At 46.1% G+C, this 21,689-nt stretch overlaps 1 protein-coding gene across 5 annotated transcripts in view; it reads right to left on the bottom strand.

Annotated features, from left to right (window-relative positions):
- The window catches only part of Slc20a2 (solute carrier family 20 member 2), an 89,439-nt gene that overhangs the window by 12,337 nt on the left and 55,413 nt on the right, over positions 1-21,689 (bottom strand). For 3 of the 5 annotated variants that reach the window (XM_050146672.1, XM_050146674.1, XM_050146673.1), the window contains 5 exons: positions 15,329-15,882; positions 11,252-11,392; positions 10,226-10,311; positions 8,842-8,938; positions 271-387 (listed from right to left, as the gene is read on the bottom strand). In XM_050146672.1, coding sequence (XP_050002629.1) covers positions 271-387; positions 8,842-8,938; positions 10,226-10,311; positions 11,252-11,392; positions 15,329-15,617 — 730 coding nt within the window. In that variant the 5' untranslated portion in view covers positions 15,618-15,882. The remainder of the gene's footprint in view (positions 1-270; positions 388-8,841; positions 8,939-10,225; positions 10,312-11,251; positions 11,393-15,328; positions 15,883-21,689) is intronic. The other 2 variants (XM_050146675.1, XM_050146676.1) reach the window with 2 other exon arrangements.

The following is a 21,689-nucleotide window of genomic DNA, read 5'->3' as shown; positions in this document are numbered from 1 at the left end:
CATCTCTTCAGCCCTGTTGTTGTTGTTTTGATTTTTGTTTTCTCTAGACAGGGTTTCTCTGTAGCTCTGGACGTCCTGGAACTAGCTTTTGAAGACCAGGCTGTCCTTGAATTCACAGAAACTCGCTCTGCTCCCAAGTGCTGGGATTAAAGGTGTGCGCCAACACCAACCAGCTATAATTCCTTTATTCTTAAGGACACGGTTTCTTTACAGAGATAGCCTCAGGAATGAAGAGCAGTTTTGTCGTCTGGAAGAATGGAAGCTGCTTACCTGCTATCTTCCTCTTCATCCAGGGACACACGAAGAGCCACACGAAGAAGGCAAAGAGCAGAGCGACGCCAAAGGAAATGAGAGCTATGGCCCACATGGGAAGCGTCAGCCCCAGCACTGGGAAACAAAGGAACAGCAGTGTTGGTACTGGGAAAGCCTCCACCAGCAATGCATCCTCTGCTCCTCCAGGCTCAAACAAGTCACCCGGATTCTGTCCTGAACAAATATCTCAGGGAAATGAAACCAAACCAAGCACACTGCACACCCGGGGGCAGACAGCAGGACTGTGTTTCAGACATATAACGGTCTTGAGAATCTGTGCTTGTTAGGAATTAATTATTAAAATGCTACCACTTGGGCACGGTCAGGGTAGGAAGTTTTTTTTGTATAGCACTATTCTCTGTATATGTTGTGTCATTATCTTAGCTGATCAGGCAAATATGGCCACTTGCTGTTTTATGTCCTAACAGATGGCCCTGCTCAGTAGTGGCAAATGGCGGCTCTGTGGATGATGTGGGCTTGTGCTGCCTCTCTGGGTCTTTGCTCAAGGGCCAGCAGCTCTGCTTTAAACGGGTGCTGTTATACCCTGGTCACAGGCATGCACCTCTTAGAGACAAAGAGAATTCTGGGTGTGGTAGTACATGCCTGTAATCCCAGAACCAGGGCAGTGAAGGCTGCAGAATTGTTGTGTTAAAGTCTCATAAAACAAAACACCCCCAAACGAAACAAAAAAAAAACTTTAAACTGAAAAAGGAAAGACCTTACAGAAGTAAGAGTTTCTTTAGAGGCCACCGCCCTTCAAATATAACTCTTCCTCAAAATGTCAATTTAAGAAACAGCAAACCCAACGAAAGTCAGCATTGCAGTGAGCAGCAGTTAGGGCCGGAGTGCCTGTGCTTTAGTGATATCATTTGTGCTCAGCATGCTTGGCTCCCTAGCTCAGCCTGGAACTGCATCTGTTTTCTGCCCTGGGGGTAATAACAGGTGCCTTTCAGAAATATCTACAGGTCCGGAACTTAACATCCATGCTCATACGTGAACACCTATACATGACTCTCTTACCTCAGCTCTAATTTTTCTTCAATCATAAGAGCAAGCACGTGTGCACGTGCGTCTATCCACATGTGGGAATATGTGTGTATGGCAGTGTGAGCATGCACTGTGAGCGCCTGTACACTTATGTGAGTCTGGGTGCCTGTAGATGTTGGATCCTTCTAGAGCTGGAGTCACAGGGTTGTCCTGGCTAATTCCATGTCAACTTGACACAAGCTAGAATCACCTGAAAGGATGCCCCTATAGGATCCAGCTGTAGGAATTTTCTTAATTAATAACTGATGGGGGAGAACTCCGTGTGGGTGGTACCATCCGTGGGATGGTGGTTCTGGATTCTATAAGAAAGTAGGATGAAGCCAGGCAGCGGTGGTGCACGCCTTTAATCCCAGCACTTGGGAGGCAGAGGCAGAGGCAGGCAGAGCTCTGTGAGTTTGAGGCCAGCCTGGTCTACAAGAGCTAGTTCCAGGACAGCTACAGCTATTACAGAGAGAAAGCCTGTCTCGGAAAAAAGAAAGGAAGGAAGGAAGGAAGGAAGGAAGGAAGGAAGGAAGGAAGGAAGGAAGGCAGGCAGGCAGGCAGGCAGGCAGGCAGGCAGGCAGGCAGGCAGGCAGGCAGGCAGGCAGGCAGGCAGGAAGGAAGAAAAAAAGACTGAGCAAGCTATGATGAGTAAGCCAGTAAGCAGCACCCCTCTATGGCCTCAGTACCCTTCCTGGCTACAGGTTCCTGCCCTGCTTGAGTTCCTGTCTTGACTTCCTCCAGTGATGGACAATACAGTAGAAGTGTGAGCCAAATCAACCCTTTCTTCCCCAACTTGCTCTCTGGTCACAGTGTTTCACTGAAGCAAAAGAAACCTAATTACGGCTGGAGCTAGAAAACATTATTTGAGTGAGGTAACCCAGACACAGAAAGACAATTATCACATGTACTCACTCATAGGTGGTTTTTAAACATAAAGCAAAGAAAGCCAGCCTACAAACCACAATCCCAGGGAACTTAGACAACAATGTGGACACTAAGAGAGAGTTACATAGATCTAATCTACATGGGAAGTAGAAAGTAGAAAAAGACAAGATCTCCTGGGTAAATTGGAAGCATGGGGACCTTGAGGGAGGGTTGAAGGGGGAGGGGAGAAGCAAGGAGGGGAGCAGAGAAAAAATGTAGAGCTCAATAAAAATCAATTAAAAAAAAAAAAAGAAACCGAATTAAGACAGGGAGGTTGTGAGACACCTGATGTGGGTGCTGGGAACTGAACTCAGGTCCTTTGGAAGAGCAGCATGGCTCTTAACCTCTGAGCCATCTCTCCGCCCCCTTCCCCAACAGTATTCCTAATGGTAGGAATTTCTAGCCCAGCCACTGCATGCATTGTCACGGAGATGTAAACTAGCTACACACAGTCACACACAGGAGGCAGCCATCGGCGGTTAGAACAAGTTCTGCAGAGATGAGACCCAGTGTTTTCCACCCAGCTGGCCGCACCGTTTGCTTACTTATGCTCAGAGAGAAACAGCAGCGATTGGTTCACCTGGTCACAAGCTTCCAAGAGAATGTGTGAACCAGAAACAGTGGTGGGAAGCCAGAGGCCTGGGCACGTTTCAGTTCACATATATATTATATAATGTAATAATATATATATACAACTTACTGGCTTTAAATATATATTTAATATAATAATATACAGTAACTTAAAAATATATAATTAAGAATGCCATTTGTGCAAATTGGAAGCATTTTAAATTTGAAAGCTAAGCTTTACTGATGTTGCCCTAATTGCTGTGTACAAGTGAATCAGCTCAGAGTTACTCCACGCATTATTATGCATTTTTACACTGGTAAGAGGTTCCAGAGCGAGGAACATACACAGGAGGTCAGCAGGAATGTTCACAAATAGCAAAAACAAAGCACAGACCTCCCTGGCTTGCTTATGGTTAGCAGGTGGCTTCTGGGGTTTAGACATTTAGATGAATCCACTCCCAAAGTCCAGGGACAGCAGGGAGCCATGGACTCAAAACCTCCGCAGGCTAAGTGTGCTAGCTGGCAGCCCAGCCCAGCCCAGGTCCTCTCCAGTTCTGCCCACGGACTTGATCCCAGAGCAGCTCAATAAACCATGAGGGTAACAATCTCGGGCTACATGTCATGAGACCCTGTCTCAAGAACAATAAAAACAAAACGAGGAACATGCTTGAACCACTGCACACACACGGCAAAATATTTCTTTTAAATGTAATACTTGGGGCTGCTTCGTATATAACAAACATTTGGAGAAAGTGCTTCTCATTGGATTGTCTTCCTGGCAAGGCTCTCAAATTGTTTCAAATAATTACAACTTCAGGGGGTAACCAGGCACCACGGTTGTTTCCCACTGTGGAGGGACAAAGTAGGGCACAGCTTGAATGGCTTGTGCTCACTCAGCCAGAAGCGGCTGCCAGGAGCCGGCAATGTGAGCCTGGAGCTTGCTTTCAGCTCACACTACTAAATGGCTTCTCATCTTCTGCGCCTCTAAACAACGAAGATACGATCAACGGCAATTTGGTGCTACCTCGAACATTCTGGTTCTATTCCAAACCCCCCCAAAGAAGAAGAAATGGCAGAGCTGTTAATAATCTCACTGCCATCATTTTGTCTTGCATCTCATCTTTGACATACGGCAATCACTGACAGGATCTACAAAATAAACACATTAGAACTAGCAAGCTTTGGCCCTGACCAGCCTACGTCTCCCCTGCTTACTCCTCCTGACGGCTCTCCTTGGCACTGACTCAACGCAGGCATTTGGTTCTAATTTTGCACATGATACAAGCCTTTAAAAATAATATTATCATGACTACAGCGAACTGTAAGATGTACAAATATAAAATGTTCTTATCACCCTTCTCAGGGGAAGGAGGAGGTTATGCGTTGTGTGTCTTTCCAGGCATTTTCTAGGTATGCGTAAAGTGTTGCTAAGAGCTGGAAGAGGGGGGTAAGGGAGAGAAGGCAGGGAAGGACAACTAACACTAAGGGCCATTGGAGGGGGTCATATGGAAGCCAACTACAGTAGAAGCTTCTTAAAATGCATACACGTGTGAAAGAACTCTAAATGGAGTTATCAAATAATGGGGGAGACAATGGCCCAGCTAGATATCTCTCTCCACCAAATAAAACCTCTATTATTATCCAGGAATGGGTTATATCTAATTGAGTTGTTGGCCAAAGGGGGCCTCATAGAAACACCTCCAAACTCAGGCTATTGGTTGCAAAAACTAATGGTAAGACCCCGATGCTGAAGAGGACACCTACATATTTCACTGAACATGAACGTGCAAACTGATATCTAACAAGAATCTCTACCCCCTACTGACTAGTGTCCATGGTATTGGCAAGCACACTACCAGAGGAGAAATGCACACCCAGCTATAAAGCCTGTGCTCTCCAATGGTGACCTACCTGTATGATACACTGGTGCCACAGTGGCACATAAGCTGCGGGAGTAACCAACCACTCTCTGATTGGATTAAGGCCTCATGCACAGAACCCACGCCTGACACTGCTCAGGTGCCTGAGAACCTGAGACTAGATAAGACACGGGTCTACAAGAAAACCAAATGCCATATTTTGCTAAAGGCAATAGAATCACTCCAAATGACATTCTGCTCCATCCATAGATCAGTGCCTCCTCTAGCGTCATTAGAGAATTTCCTCCTGCAGTAGACGAGAACTAACACAGAGACCCACAACTGAATAGTGTGCAGAGGGAGAGACCTAGGGACCATCCGTCCTGATGGGATGTCTCCATCACACTCTGTACCTCGGAGCTCAGGGAACTCTGTGGAAGAGGAGGTGGAAAGAGTGTGAGAGCCATGGAGGATGGAAGATACCAAGGAAACAGTGTCTTCCACACACAACAGCACAGCCACACCCATGAACTCAATGGTATTTTTGTAATTTTGGGGGTCTCATTGCTTTGTTTGGGCATTTTTTGCCTTACTGGTCTTTTGCTTGTATATTATGATTTCCTACTTTGTGTGAATGTGTGTTTTTGTTTGTTTGTATGTGTGTATCTGTATTTCTTGTGTTTTTTTTGTTGTTTGTTTGTTTGATGGAGGGGGAAGTGGGGAATAATTTGGGAGGAGATGAGGGAAGGGAAACAATGATCAGACTATATGGTCTGAAAAAAATTCAACGTAGGAAAAAAATTAGTTCGTTCCCATTGGAAGTGGAGATCACATCTTTAATTCTAGCACTCAGGAAGCAGAGGTGGATGGTTCTCTGCAAGCTAGAGGCCAACCTGATCTACACAACGAGTTCCGGGCCAGCCAAGGCTACACACTTAAGAACCTGCCTCAACAAAAGATGTTCACTTAACAGAACCATAATTACACTACATACTCTCTTCTGTGCTTTCAACTGTCGTTTAACAATGGATGTGGACACCGTCCCATAGTAATACACACGTGAACACAGACACACACACAGGTTTCCCTGCTCCTTGTTATCCTTCCTCAAATGGTAAACAATGCTATTGTTAGGTTTTGCTTTATTTTAGACCAACATTTTAAAGCGTCAGAAGAACCATGCATGGACAAGGAATGCTGGGAAATTCAGGAAAATGAGCCATGCTTTTGAAATAAATATGGTGCTTCTTAATTTTGCTCTACAGTTTGAATCTTAAAAATATAGCAGCAGCTTTCTCAGACTAGGCTGCATCTGTAAATTTTTTTTTTTTTTTTTTTTTTTGGTGCTGGGGTGGGGGAAAGGCACGTGTAAAGAACTTAGTTTTGAATCCAGCCCTTGACGGGACTGGAGACAGCGTCACCTCAGTGCTAGCCGTCACGGCGGCTTCTGCTTCTCCACAGCACACGTGGAGCCCAGAGGCCTCCTTATAAAGATTGTGGGGGCCTGACAGCTTCCTGGGAGCTGACTTCCTTGGGCTTGGATAAGAAGCAGCTAGAACTGGGAGAGTTGGAGGTGAAGGGGAACGAAACAAAGATGGAGGAGGAGGAAGTGGGGGGGGGGCGAGAAGAGGGATGCTGAGGAGGAGGAAGAGGAAGGGGGGGACGGGAGGAAGCTGCTGGGGCATTCATGCCTCAAGAAGAGCTTTGCTCTAGACAATTCAGAAGCCAGGCTAGGTTGTGTCTGGGCATTCACTTGCTGCAGAAGAGTGAGCAGGGCCAGGGGTGGGGACGTGAAAGTCCTTGCTGTGCGACCTGAGTCCCATATAGGAACTCACATAAAAATAAATAAATAATAAATAAAAAATCAGGCTGCAAGGCCAAGCATCTGGAATCCCACCATGCTACAGCAGAGAGGTGGGGGCGGGGTGCAGCCAGGACAGCTGCCAGCAACTCCCAGGCCAGCTAAGCCTGGGGTAGCTGTGCAACAGCAGAAACAAGAGAGGCCTTGGAGGGTGACCCCTGAAAGCTGTCCTCTGACCTCCACGTGTGCTGTGCGCGCGCGCGCACACACACACACACACACACACACACACACACTTTTCACAGATGGAGTGGGGATTGCCAGCGAGAACTTTCTAAGAGCTCGCACTCATCACGTGAGAACCATAAAGAAGTAAATGTTTATGGCAGAAGCAGTTGTTTGTCAGGTGTGGTTCACTTCTGTGCTCCCAGCTACTCAGGAGGATCGTTTAATCTCAGAAATTCTGGAACAGCTGGGCACCACAGACAGATCCTGCCTCAATAGAGAAAAACAGAAAAGTCCCTGGTGTTACAGACCCTCAACTGTCACGTGAGGCCCCTGTGGAAACACAGACTGCAGAGCACCAGGCCCAGAGACAAAGCAGACAACCTGCATTTCTGTCACCTCACGGGATGCTGATGCGGTTAGCCTGTGGCCTCACTGTGCCTGAGCTGTATGTCATGTCACTGTACGTCACTGCGTGTCACTGTGTGTCACTGTGTGTCATGGCACTGCATTCTTTCTCTGCCTTCTAGTCTTTATTTACATTTGCCCGTCTTCTTGTTCTTTGATTTGTCGTCTTCCTATGTATTTGCTGCATCTTGGCTAAGAGAGCCATCTTGCTGGCAGAGGATTATTCCGGGGGAAATGGAGCCATGTGGTGACGAGACACTGAGGTGTGAGTCCCTCACCGGTTAGTCGTAAGAACGCGTATACATCCACGGAGCTGATGTTTAGATGGAGCGATCAGAACCAATGCCACTCTGAAGATGAGAACTCGATCCTCAGGATTAGTTACAGTAGCCGGCAAGGCTAAGGGCCAGAATTAAACCAGGAGCCTAGTCTAGGACGCCAGTGTCTCAGTTAGGACATTTTACTGCCATGTAAGACACCTTAGGCAACCTGGCACATACAGACTATTACAAATTCTTTCTCTAAATTCTCTTTAAAAATCTTCCAATACTTTTGATAGTCTATATCTTCTATATACTTAATACTCAGAGCCACCAATCTTCCAATACTTTTGATAGTCTATATCTTCTATATACTTAATACTCAGAGCCACCTGTTGTTAGGAATATTAAAATCTACACAAGGATGCTGTGGGTTAGTGCTCATTCAATGGTCCCAGTCCCAGAGTTGGCCTCTGGGCAGGCAACTGTTCAGGCAAGACTATATCCAAAGGCCAGGTGTGTGGGAGCACACCTTTAATACCAACACGTGGGAGGCAGAGGCAGGCAGATCTCTGTGAGTTTGAGGCCAGCCTGGTCTACATAGTGAGTTCCTGGACAACCAGGGCTATGTAGAGAGACAAAGCATGCGCAGATAAGGACAATCAAAGTCTATTTCTTAAAAGGATGCACAGTGGAGGCAGGGCACTTCCCATGGTGCCCGGCACGTGACAAACTCAGCATGTGTCAGGGGCTGTTTTATCACCAACAATCATTACCAGCCTTGCTTTTTTTTAAGCTACAATGTGTATGAAAAGATTATTACTTCAGGTTTCTATAGGACTCACACAGGAGTGGTCACGACTCCGAAGGACCGACCAGCCACACACAAAGACATTTTTCTTTTTTTGGCAAGCTATTGTATCGCCAGGCTCGCCTGAAACTGGTTAACCAAGGCCAAGGGCTGGGATGGCAGGGGGATGGCAGGTACATGCCACCATGCTTCCCTACCCCAACCCAAATCAGAACAGGAAGAAAAGGAGTAATTCTGAAAAGAAAATCACTAGGTCCAGGGCTAACGGTTTGATAATGCCTGGGAATTTCTGTATTCACAGCTGTCGATCCTCGACAGCTGGACCACATGTGTGATGCCCTCCTCTTGCCTCCGCGGCTACGGGAACATGCTCTAAGACGTGGCATTTCAGTCGGCTGCCAGGGCAGCCTATGTGGCTGATGGCAGACTGGGGTTTCCGTTTATCTTGAGAGCCTGCTGTTTTTGTATTTCATGCATCTTCTTGGTATTTAAAACGAGGAAATGCACTTATTACTGTTTTTACTCCACGATAACAGGAACAGGGCTTCTTGCTATTAACCAACCCCAATGCTAGCTACAAAGCAAGTGAACGATGTTAAATTATTACACGCTCCTAATTTAAGATTCCGTGGAGGGTCTCACCTGGTGCTCCCGTGTACATGATGGAGAAGACATTTATTGCTATAGTAGCGGCATAGAACAGAGGAAGCGCCTGGAGACCGTTTGGAACAGGGTCCTCCTGCATGACAAGGAGCAGAGTGGGTGTCAGGACGAGAACATCTGGCAGCAGCATAAACGAAGAGACGGGGTCCTGATTACAGGGAAGCAACACCGTGCGAGCTGCTGCCTCGGCTGAGGCCATCTCCCCAACACATCTGTGGCCAGCGCGTTAGGGAGCCACACGGGCTGACGTGGCTGAGTTCATCTTTGCACCTGCCAGTCCACCTCAACAACTGCAGGCTCTCTCCCCTCGGAAGTCTAGAGAGTCAAGTGACAGCCAACACAGCATGGATGGCAGATTTTAAATGACTCTCTGGCTAGACACATTTTAACTATATCAAAATAGATAAAGCAGGGTTGAAGTGGGTAAGAGTACTGGCTGCTTGCTCTTCCAGAGGAAGATTCCCGGCAAACACATGGAAGCTCACCACTGTCTCTATTCCAGTTCGAGGGAATCCAGCGCCCTGTGTGGACACACAGGCACACATGTGCTACACAGACACACTTGTAGGCAAAACACCCATATCCCCTTATACGGGGACAGCAAGACGGCTCGGAAGGTAAAGCACTTGCTCTTTCATAATGACGAGCTGAGTTCCATGTCTACCTGTCACGTGACCCCTGAGAGTTGTCCTCTGACCTTCACAAGCATGCCGTGGCATGTGTGTCCCCATGCACAATGACAGTAAATCCGTTCTACAGAGAAAACATTTTTACATGTGCTACGATCTTCAAACTCTTTTAATAGGGCATAGTACTTAATCTTCAGCTATTAAAAGTTAATATTGTGTGAAATGCAATGTTTATTTCTAATTCCAGGCTTTGGCTATGTGTCCATGATGAACTTACCTCTAAGCTATTAGAATGCTATTTAAATGCTATTTTTTTAAATATTTATTTATTTTATTTATTATGTATACAATATTCTGTCTGTGTGTATGCCTGACGGCCAGAAGAGGGCACCAGACCTCTTTACAGATGGTTGTGAGCCACCATGTGGTTGCTGGGAATTGAACTCAGGACCTTTGGAAGAGCAGGCAATGCTCTTAACCACTGAGCCATCTCTCCAGCCCTATTTAAATGCTATTTGTTTGACCTTTAGAATATGTATGTATGTTTTGCCTACACGTGTCTACGTGCATCGTAGGCACGCAGAGCCCATGGAGGTCAGATGAGTGCACTGGAACCCTGAGACTGGAGTTCAGAAGGTTGTGGACTTCATGGGGATGACGAGAACTGAACCTGGATCTTCTGCGAGAGCAGCAAGTGCTCCTAACTGCTGAGTCATCTCTTCAGCCTCACTCACCTTGGTTAAGATGAACATCCTGATGAGCACAAACAGCACACCAGACATGAAGCCGGAAAGAAGCGGCGATATAAACCAGGAAGCCACTGAATGATTGGGAAAGAACCCAGTGAGGGATAAGATTCACACACAAGTATATTTAAACACTACCACAGGAAGCGATCGATATATTGCCTATATGAACACATATTACCAGCACTGTCTGCCAGCGTCAGAGCCCAGCAAGCCCTCCCTCATGCACAGTCCCCAGGCCCAAACACACTCACATACGGCTGGTTACGCTGGTTCCCAAGCTCTAGCTTCAGTTTACGAATGAACTCCCTGCAGGACAGCGATGGCACTGTCCATTCTGAGTGAGCCCTGAGAGGGCTGTCAGAGACTGTCTAGTGTAGATGGACCACTGTGGGGAGGAACACCACAGTGCTTCCTCCAGGGGGCAGACCTGAGCAGTGGCTTTATCTGGGCTTCCCCACGACCTTAAACACTGACTCTTGGATTTAAGGCTTTGCCTCACTTGGGCCTAGCTCTAGTCTTTCTCAAACTCTATGCTGATTTCAGTGAAATTCATGTTTCTTCTGCTTGGCCAGGACAGATAAGATACTGATTTCAGGGGGCTGGAGAGATGGCTAAGTGGTTAAGATCACTGGTTGTTCTTTCAGAGGACCCGGGTTCAGTTCCCAGCACCCACACGACAGCTCACAACTGCCTGTAATTCCAGTTCCAGGGAGCCCAACACCCACGGCAAAAACACCAATGCATATAAAACAAAATAAATAAAAAATAACTGATTTCAAAAGCTAGACGATGCTGTAACATTTTAAGCATGGAGCTAGCTAAAACTGACAAGTAACAGTGAACTTGCCCCAGTAACGGAAATTGTAAAGGAAATGCATGACCTGCCTATACAATACTGGTCTTCTAACCCTTATCATTGAGGGGAAAGTATTGCAAGAGTAACTTTTAATAAAACTTACTCTAGAGGAGGCAAACTTTACTTGCTAAAGGTAAAAGAAAGATGCCAATTACCAATCTTGACAAGCTCCATCCACTGCACGCCTTTGGTACCGATTGCCACAAGGGAGAAGCCTATGGTAGAGCCGACTATGCAGTGAGTTCCTGAGATTGGAAGTCTCAGGAAGGATGCGATCAACTGCCAAACAGCTGAGCCTGTAGATGGAAAGATGAGTTAAAACCCCAGATACTCAACACAGCGTCTTGGATGCCTGGTAGGGGGAGGGTATCTACAACATCACGTCCCGGCGTGGTAGTTTGAATGCAACTGGTCCCCACAATCTCACAGAGAGAGGCATTATTAGGAGGTGTGGTCTTATTGGAGGAAGTGTGTCACTGTGGGGGCGGGCTTTGAGGTCTCATATGCTCAAGCCATGCCCAGTGTCCGAGTCCACTTCCTGTTGCCTGTGTAAGATACAGAGCTCTCAGTTACCTCTCCAGCACCATGTCTGCCTGCATGGTGCTGCCTTGGTCCTGCCATGATGATAATGGACTAACCCTCTGAATTGTAAGCAAGGTCCAATGCTTTCCTTCATAAGAGTCGCCAAGGACATGGTGTCTCTTCACAGAAATAGAAACCCTAACTAAGACACCCTGAGTTTAATTTTCTATGGATTGTTTTCTTACAAAACACCAACCTCCTGACAAAAGTCACTCAGAGTGATCACCAGCCATCACTGGTGAGTCTGCTGGAAAGTCTGGTTATGATGAGCAAGCAACTAAGATGTTACACATGAAAAATTTTTTAAGAGGCAATATATTGGGAGGAAGTTTTGTTCTGTCTTGTGGTCCATAATGAGACAAGCTAGAGACAAGCTAACAGGCCATATTAGTCCATGTAAGAGAGTAACATGTTGACGGCCCTTGACTTTTGCCATACATGTATGTGAAAAACAAAACTGAGATAGTTAACCTGAAACTGGGTATAACCTGAAGTTGGGCATTGCTCTCAGATCTTGTTTGCAATATTACTGGGAGCTCTGAGTTTGGCCTTGTGTTCTACTCTTGATGTTTTTCTAGGCTGTAGGTCATAGAAGCCATTTTCATAAGCAGGCCCTACACGGCAGGGAACACTGAGTTAGCAGCTGGGAGTCATCCCTTTCAGTGGCCGTTGCTAAGAAGGGCAAACAGAATGAACGACAACAAAAGGCCAGGCTGATAAAGTGGACTACCACTAACCCCACTGCTAACTGGGAAAATCAGGTTGCCTGGCAGTAGCAGCGTCCTTAAGCACCCCCTGGCCTTTTCTTCAAAGACAGCTGAGTGGCGCAGGTTCATCTAAGGCCACATAGGTCCTAGAGGGTGAGGCAAAGTGGACAGCCGCTCCAGCGAAGGCCAGGCATGCTGACCTTTGGAGTGGAGGCTGGGGGTGGCGCCATATACATCTCTGAAGTGTTGTTGAGTGAAGAAGGAATCAGCCATGTGCTACCGTAAGGTCAAGTCGCCAGGGTAGCACCCGCCTTTCTCTGGACAGTTCCCTAGGCTCTGTGACCTGGATCAGCAACAACTGGTTTGCCTTACACCTAAGACCCGAGTCAGGATCGGGTGTCCTCGATCAGAACTGTAATGTAAGAGTATAAACTTTATGGTTTTGTAATATTCTTATACAGTTAACCTGGTGATGCCGGAGGATGGTCTGAGCTCGCCCTGTGGCACGCAGACTGAATTTTCCTTCCCAAGTGCTGCATCATTTTTCTTGCTGACTTTAGAGGTGGCAGTGAGAGGTGGGATCATGGGAAGACAGGATGAGGCATGGTGGCACAGGGGCAGCCAGCGGACAGGAGCCACCCGACCCCTGGGAACTGCTGAAGGGATACAGGGTCACATGGACATCAAGAAGAAAATGTAAGATAATGACATCCTACAAAGAGGAAAACGGATGGGCTTTGGAACAAAGGTATCAAAAGAAACTCAGGTAAAATGGGAGACAGGCTCCTTTGAGATAGTAAGTGGTGTCTGGAAGATTAAATAGAAGGCAAACAAAGGTTCAGGGTCACATGAGGGTGAAGGGTGGGCATGAGGAAGGGTAGGGTGCTGTGTGAGAACAGGAAGTGAAGGGTGAGGAGGCTTGACGGTTTCGTGCCCTTCTTGTGGTGGCTTGAAGAAATGGTTTGTCCTGTCATTGTGTAGAATCTCCATGAGCGGATGCCCAGATTTGAATTCTCAGGTTTTTGGAAGCATTGCTGACTTTATATGAAGTGGGTTCATTTTCTACAGGGCTAAGCAAAGGGTCTCAAAAAATAGCTTGTTCGGGAAGTTTAGGTGACATTGAGAGGAGCTTCTACTCAACCCACTTACCTCTGACACCAGGCTTTTAGGCAGCACAGAGGCCCTAGGTCTGGGGACCAGTTAGAACAGAACAGAGTGACGCGGATTGAGAATGAAAAGACAGAGCAGGAGAGGAAGAGAAAAGCTGAGGAGGAGCGCAGATAGCGAGGATTTGGGGTTCTCAACAGACTTGGTCAGTAACAGAAACCTTGTCATGGTTTATTATTATTATTATTATTATTATTATTATTATTATTATTATTACTATTATTACTATTATTTTGGTTTTTCAAGACAGGATTTCTCTGTGTTGCTTTGGTGCCTGTCCTGAAACTAGCTTTTGTAGACCAGGGTGGCCTCGAGCTCACAGAGATCTGCCTGCCTCTGCCTCCTAAGGTGCTGGGATTAAAGGTGTGCACTACCACAGCCCGGCGACCTTGTCGTGTTATGTTCAGATGGAATTCAGTCTTTAAAATCAGGTCATACAAACTCCCAACCCAAGGAGCTCTCCAGTTCATCTAACCACAAACCAGAAAGGAAACAGCAGAAGCAACCACCACCCCCGAACAAACCCAGAGAAGAGAGAAACCAAAACAATCGTGCTATTCAGACAAACCCTCAAATTGCCTTGGTAAACCCAAATTCTAGTTGAGGTTAAGAAGAAAAACAATCCTTTACTCTTTGAATAAGGAGCCAAAGGCCGCGGGTGGGAAAAGTGAAAAGTGGACAAGCTACGCCGCTTATGAAACCGCAGCAGGGACAGACTGCTCAGCTCCTCCAAGGCTGCCACAGTTCTCAGTGCGCAGGCGCAGATGGCATCGCCTAGGTGCCAAGACTCCCGGAGAAGGTTCTGTCGGAGCGGGGCTCCACAGAGGATTGAACCTGTCAGTGTTTCTCTATTCCCCCCGTAGTTTCAACAGCCCTTTCTCACGACACCTTAATGCAGTGGTTCTCAACCCTCCAAACACTGCGACCCTTTAATACAGTTCCTCATGTTGTGGTGACCTCAACCATAAAATTACTTTCACTGCTTCTTCATAACTAATTTTTGCTGCAGTTATAAAATCATAATCTGGGTTTTTTTTTTTTTTGATGGTCTTAGGCAATCCTATGAAAGGGTCATATGACCTTCAGATGGTCGCGACCCACAGGTTGAGAAACAGTGCCTTAATGACCAAAAAAAACCCCTCAATTTTACTTGGCTATTAGGAAACTACAGGTTAAATTGTAAACCGAAACATCAAAAGTTAAATTAATCAATCTTTTCTTTTCTTGGTACCGGAGATGGCCAGGGCCTTCAGCATGCTAAGGATCCTGCTGTAGTATACTGTCCCCAAGTATTCTACCGTAGTTCTGAGGGTTGTTCTCAGAGCCTCATGCATGCCAGGCAAGCGGTCTTAGTCCAGAGGCACACTCAAACTCCTAAATATTTTTTTATTATAGCTACATTTTTGAAACATTCCATCATACACAATGAAAATCATTATAAGAATATAAATCAACTTTCAAGTTTGGTTATAGGTAAGATTTAAAACACAGTCATTATTTTATATGTCGATATGTATATAAATATATGTTTTTTTCCCCTAAAACAACAAAGCAATATTCTACACGTGGTATCCAGAGGCTCAAGTATATGTTTAAATGGCTAAAAGTTTGAGGAAAATGGATGCTTGCTTGTAAAAACCATAAAGCACAGGCAATGAAAATTGTATCGTAAGCACAGATTTAAACCAGCTTCCCGACAGTTAAAACGTAGGACCACCCCCTCTCCCCCATAGGAACGGCCATGGGACAGAGGGAGCCGAGGGCAGAGCTACTCACCAACCATTGCACTCACTTCCCCAGCCATGAGGGTCTCCACGGTGTCATTGTAGAGGTTCACGTCGATGATGCCCTTCCGGATCGTCTCCCCTACTTTCGCTCCCAGCAGCACAGAGCCCGTGGTTTCAAATATCGAAGCCAGAATGCACGCCTGTCTCAAGGTCACCACGCCAGAGCCCACTGCGGTTCCGAAGGAGTTGGCAACGTCATTGGCACCAACTGAAAAGGCCAGGATGAAAGCAATAATAAAACCCAAAATGACCATCCACAGATACCCATCCATGGCCATTTTGGAGAATGGGCTCTGGGGTACTTTTCTTGTGCAGAAGTATTTTAAATAAACAAAGTCTGAGGTTGCTAACTTCGGGAGGCCAAGAGTTCTTGCAAACAGCGAGTCTGGTCTGGAAAGTGCTGGACAGTGCTGAAGTCTGAAGAAACTGTTAGCTGCTGGTTTCGGAACTATGGGCAGTACAGTTCATTGGGTTGTGTTCATTCAGTGGTACAGCACATTCCATATTTTTCCTCCCAGCCTGGGAAAGCTGTGATTTTTCTTCCTATAGAAAGAGAACAAAGAAATCAATCACTATTGAGTACCTGTAACAGGTAATTTTTTCAGAAGTGTTTAAAGCCTGCTAATGGGATCTGTCTTTAGCATGCGACAGACCTGACCACAAAGCAATTCAAGGAAGATTATAATTAGTCTCCCCTCCAAACCAACCAGAAATAAAAGATAAAATACAAAGCTGGCTGCTAGATTGTTTAATACCCACAGATCGACAGGACGCCATTTGAGATGAAGTATCGTATGCAGTTTGAAAAATATATTTGGTCACTGTTTTCAGAGAACGATTTCCTCAAATGAGTAACAGATAAAGAATACATCAAAGTTATATTGTTTTTTAAATGCTTGGAATGTCCTGGCTCCTTGGAACACAGGTTGTGTGATCTCACTATGTGACAGTACAGGGAGAAGCTCATTGACATTGACGTGTGGGAAAGACGTGTCTTCAAACTCCGGAACAAGGTTACTCCTCCTGGGGGTGACCAAGGCAAAACTACTGAGCCTCAGAGGAGGGGCACAGAAAACAGAGAATGCAGCAGGCCAGGGCAGGCTGGTCACTAGCCACTGTCTCTCGTCTTTCTCAGGACAGACCAGCGACCTCCCTGGGCTAAGGTCACCACCCACCACCCACCCCTGACCGCTGTGGTCCCAGTCACCCCTCACCCCAGCTCTTCGGTCTCCGTGGTGGTTTGAATTGAGAACGGCCCCTATATGCTCACGTCTGAACACTTGGTCCCTTGTTGCTGGAACTGTTTGGGAAGGACAAGGAACCGTGGCCTTGTTGGAGGAGGTGTGTCACTAGGGTGGGCTTCAGGGTTCAGAAAGACTGGCACAATTCCAGGCTTGCTTTGCTGTCTTCTACTTTCGGGTAAAGCTGTGAATTCTCCACTCTTGGAGAATTCCTGCTGCCATGTCTTTGTGCCATCACCATGGACTCTAACCCTCTAATAAGCCCAATTAAATGCAATCGCGGTGTTTTCCACAGCAAAGTGGAACGTAACTAACACAGTGCCTGATGACTCCATCCCCCCCCCAACAGCCCCCACGGCTCCCCCCTGCTCCCTTTAGGAATCTGCTCCGTTGTGACACTCTGGATGCTGTCCTGATCCTGCAGAAGAGCACCCCTTCCTCTACGACCTCACTCACCCCTCTAAAAAAAAATCCAACTATCACCCAATTCATTCATTCATTCATTCACTCATCCATCCGTTAGGAGGTGTGGCCTGTGCTCTCCCATTAGATGACAGAGACCTCCAGTGCTGCAACTCCAGGATGTAGTAAATGATTATTTTACTACTGAATGGACAGAGAAAACAGCGAGGAAGTGGAGACAAGTTTTGCTCTGTCTCCCAGGAGAGGAGACACTACAAGAAACACACCTGGACAGGGCTGGGAGCATTACTCTGTTAAAACACTGTCAAGGAATCAGATTTGCCTTTGTTCTGTGTGGTGGGAGGCACAAACAGTGGAGCCCAACAATGTGTCCTTTCCTAAGTGCTCATTGCATTGGGCAGAATGAAGAAGGTTCATCTCCCAGGCGGTGTGCACTTTGGTCAATCACCAGTTAGGCATGGGTGGGAGAAAAGAGAATACAAATTCTTTAATATACAGTTTGATTATGGCAGTATAAAAAGTTAACACAAAAAGACCAAAAAGAGGCCTGAGAATGTAGCTCATTGGTAGCATTCTTGCTTAGCACAAATGAGACCCGGGGTTAAATCCCTAGCACGGGGGTAGGGGGAGGTTAAAAGGTAACACACACTAACTGATATTAGTGGTATAATCTATGAACTTTCCTTTCCAAAATGTATTTTGTGGTTACACGCTTCTCAAATGAGAAAATAACATATAATAAATAAGCCTACAAACATATTGAGCTATATATATAAAATGCAATAGTTATAAAATCAAGCAAAATACATACTGATATATCCTACCATAGTTTAAGATGGTTATTCTATGTAGGTTCTACGTGAGACAAATGGAAGGCTGCTTTAAGGCAGAAAATAACACCCTACTGAAGGAAAGAGAGTTTATGAATATGATTAGTATTAATATGTAGATGAAAATCAAAATAGATTTGGGGGGGCACTGGAGTTACGGCTCACGGTTAAGGGCACTTGTTGCTCTCCCAGAGGACCTGAGTTCTGTTCCTAGCACCTACATTAGGTGTCTGTGAGCCACCTGCAACTCCAGCCTCAGGCTGCCTAATGCCCTCTTCTGGCTTCTGTGGGAACCTGAAATACACACACACACACACACACACACACAGACACACACACACACGCCCAAACACACAAACAAACAAAACTGGGACCACTGCTCTTTCTCTTAAAACATTTTTTTTTTTTTTAAAGTGAAACCTTGCCTTCTATCTCGGGCAGGCTATAAGCCAAAGTGGTCACCCAGCCAGTCTTTGCAGGGCATCTCCTTCGTTAGCAATGCAGTAAGAGACAAATGGTGGTTACTGCCCAGCTGGGGTTGTCGGCACAGTGGCGGAAACAGACTCCAATCAAAAACGATGTAAGATTGATTCCGCGCTGCTGACTAGTACCGCAGGAGAACCTGGAGTACGTCCTCCTCTGAGGGCAGGGAAGGGCTTCTGCGATCCGGCAGGGTAAATGACCTCTGTGACCCTGGGAGGCATTTATTCCAGTCAGTTCTCACGGTGGGAAGGACAGCAGGTTGGGGGCAGGCAAGGAGGAGGGAAAACACGATGACAACCGAGCGGGGCCAATTTAAAGTACATATGTATGTACACATGTATATATGTATGCAAAACACATATACATATATACATGTGTGTTTACATATTTATTTATTTATGATGCATAAGTGCACATGCCAGGGAGGGTCAGGAGGGGGTCAGAGGACAACCAGTCGGAGTCTCTACTTTGTGGATCCCAGGGACCACACATAGGTCACCAGGCTTAGGGACAAGTAACTTTACTTGCTGCTGAGTCATCTTGCCAGTCCAAACACAGGACTTTTTAAAAGACCATCCTGGCCATGGTGTGGAGGACAATCTGCTCAGGAGACAAAGTGTCAATGTGGGCAGAAAACTCTGTGCTGTGTGCAGAAGCCGACCATAAGGATGCTGGATTAGAACACGGGCAGATAAAGGGAAAGAGGCAGCCTCATTCACAGCCCTGGGCTAAGAGGGGCTGGAACGAAAAACAACTAAGTGGCTTTCTCCCTTGTTGGGTGGTTTCTTTTCAGTGACAGGAGAGGGGTTGGTGACAGGCTTTCTTGGACATGCTGCACAAAGAAGTAAATCACCAGAACATTGGGGAGAGTAGCTGGTGACATGCCAAATGGCTGTCCTTTGCTTTGTTTGGGTGGGAAATTAGTCATTTTCTTATGTTACCTTTGACACCAATTCCAGCCCAGAGATTCCCTTTTCTACTGAGGTTTCTTATGTCCACTACCATCAAGACTTTACCATGACTTCACCTTCGTGTTCATGCCCTAACCATTGTACTCATGGCGGGTAAGTGCTGGGCTGAGGAGACGGAATCACCACTCTAGGTAATCTAAACAATCTCTCTCATCTTCAAGATACTTTGTATCTATAAGGACAAGCAAAGCACTTTGGATTTTCCCCTTTCCTGTTATTTATTTTTATTAATCTCAAGTGAAACAAAACAAAATGTACAAATAAACACACTACTGACTGGAGAGATTGCTCAGTGGTTAAGAGTCTACATTGCGTTTGCAGAATGCACAAGTTTGGTTCCCTGCAAGCTTGTCAGGTGGCTCAAGACTGCCTGTAGCACCAGCTCTGGAGGATCCCACGCCCTTTTCTGGACATCTCAGGTACTACACTCAAGCACATAAACCAACGTGCAGACATACACACACACAATTCAAAACAAACCTTATAAGAAATAACCCCACAATCTGGAGCACAGGAGAAGATGGTAAGGCTTCTTTAACTGAGACCATGATGAGCCAGATGATGCCACACAGACAGCCAAATGTTAACTTTCTAAGAACTATAGATGTCCAAGTTCAGAGCAGTGGAGATCTGCTGAGGTATTACATAAGAGGGAACTGATGGCCGGAGAGCAGAATTGTGAAGATCGGTAAACATTGACTCAGCCAATAAATGATGTTGAGACAACTCAGCACTGGCTATCTGGAAAGGGAAAAGCTAGACTCAGGGGCGGGAGGGCGACTCAGCAACCAAGAGCACTGTTTGTTCTCCCAGAAAACTCAGGTTCAACCCTTAACATCCACATTTGCCTCACAATTGTAACTCCAGGCCCAGGGGACTTGATGCCTTTTTTGGCCTTCGAGGGCACTGCATAAATGTCATGCACACAGAATAAATTCTTTAAAAAGAAGAGCTATATTCCTTAGCTGACATCAAAACAAATGAGTTTTAAAAGTAAAAACTGAACTCTAAAGAGACTAAGAAAAGATACAACTAGATATTTATTTAATATTGGAACGGGGAGGCTTAGATATGAAGTAAAGGCAATTTATAAAAAGAACCGACAGTGGAGTTTATAAAAAGAAGATGGAGAAAGATATCTTTTTTAAAATGATTTTTTTTATATGTATGAGTGTTTTGCCTGCATGTATGTAAGTGAAGACAAACATTCTCAGGCTGCTTTTGGACAGACTCACATCTATTTTAAACCAGGAATGTGAAGGAATTGTGGCCCCAAGCACATTTATGGAAAACAAGGTTTGGGTAAGAAGGTCCCTGCAGCGGAGTACTACGATGTTGGGACCAACTGAGTCCCGGCCTTCAGCTGCTCTTCCCTGCTAGAGCCTTCTAATTGAAGTTACTAGAAGCTGTGCTTTGCCTAGAGGATCAGAGGCTGGGATTTTCACCTGTTGGCCATTGACTGCAGGGTATTTAAGCCTCCATGGTGCTATTAAAGAAGGGCTTTGTACCAGTGATTGGAGGTCTGTGTGTCGGTCTGTCTCTGCGTGTGTTTCCTCAACCTCCAGCCCTTTGCCTGAAGCTTGCAAACTGGATTCTAGCAAATAGTGCGCAGATGGGAGCGGGGGGGGGGGGGGGGGGGGGGGGGGGGGGGGGGGGGGGGGGGGGGGTGCGCAGTACTACGAGAGGTTTTTGTAGTTTATATGTGCACACACACACACACAAACACACACAATTTTATTTTTAAGACAGGATCTCACTATATAGCCCTGGTTGGCCTGGAATTCACTATGTAGACCAGACTGGTCTTGAATGCTGGGATTAGGAGTGAGCCACCCTACCTAGCTTTTATTTCATTATTATTTGGGTTTTCGAGACAGAGTTGCTCTGTGCAGTCCTGGCTGGTCTGGAACTCACTCTGTAGACCAGACTGTCCCCGAACTCACAGAGATCTGCCTGCCTCTGCCTCCTGAGTGCTGGGGGATGAAAGGCGTGCGCCATCCAACTTTTATTTTCTTTTAATACATGCATAGATGCAGATATACACTATTTTTTTTAAGTTCTTTTTTTGAGTTATGGTCTTCTGTCTCCTAAGCTGGCCTCAAGCTCACATGTAGCCAAGGGGACCTTGGGCGTGTGACCCTCTTGAAGACTTGGCGTCACAGCTGTGCACCGCAGTGTGGTAGTTGCAGTTCTCAAGGACCGGCCCTCTACCCCCTACTTTCCACCAAGTTTACTGTGGTCTCTGACCACTTCTACATGAAAGGTCATGGGCTTCACTCAGTTAAAGCTTTCTTTCAAAGACAGGTTCTCCTGTAGAGGACCCTTAACTGATCTCCCAATTTCCTTTCAATAAAGCCCCCAAAACATCACATCCACTCCCTAAAAATATAAGAGCTACCTAC

The sequence above is a fragment of the Alexandromys fortis genome, unplaced genomic scaffold (assembly GCF_014885135.2).
Source record: "Alexandromys fortis isolate MF-2015 unplaced genomic scaffold, M_Fortis_MF-2015_v1.1 scaffold_55, whole genome shotgun sequence".
NCBI classification, from domain to species: Eukaryota; Metazoa; Chordata; class Mammalia; order Rodentia; family Cricetidae; genus Alexandromys; species Alexandromys fortis.
Note: the sequence above shows the minus strand (reverse complement) of the source record. Positions and strands in the feature narration are given on the sequence as shown.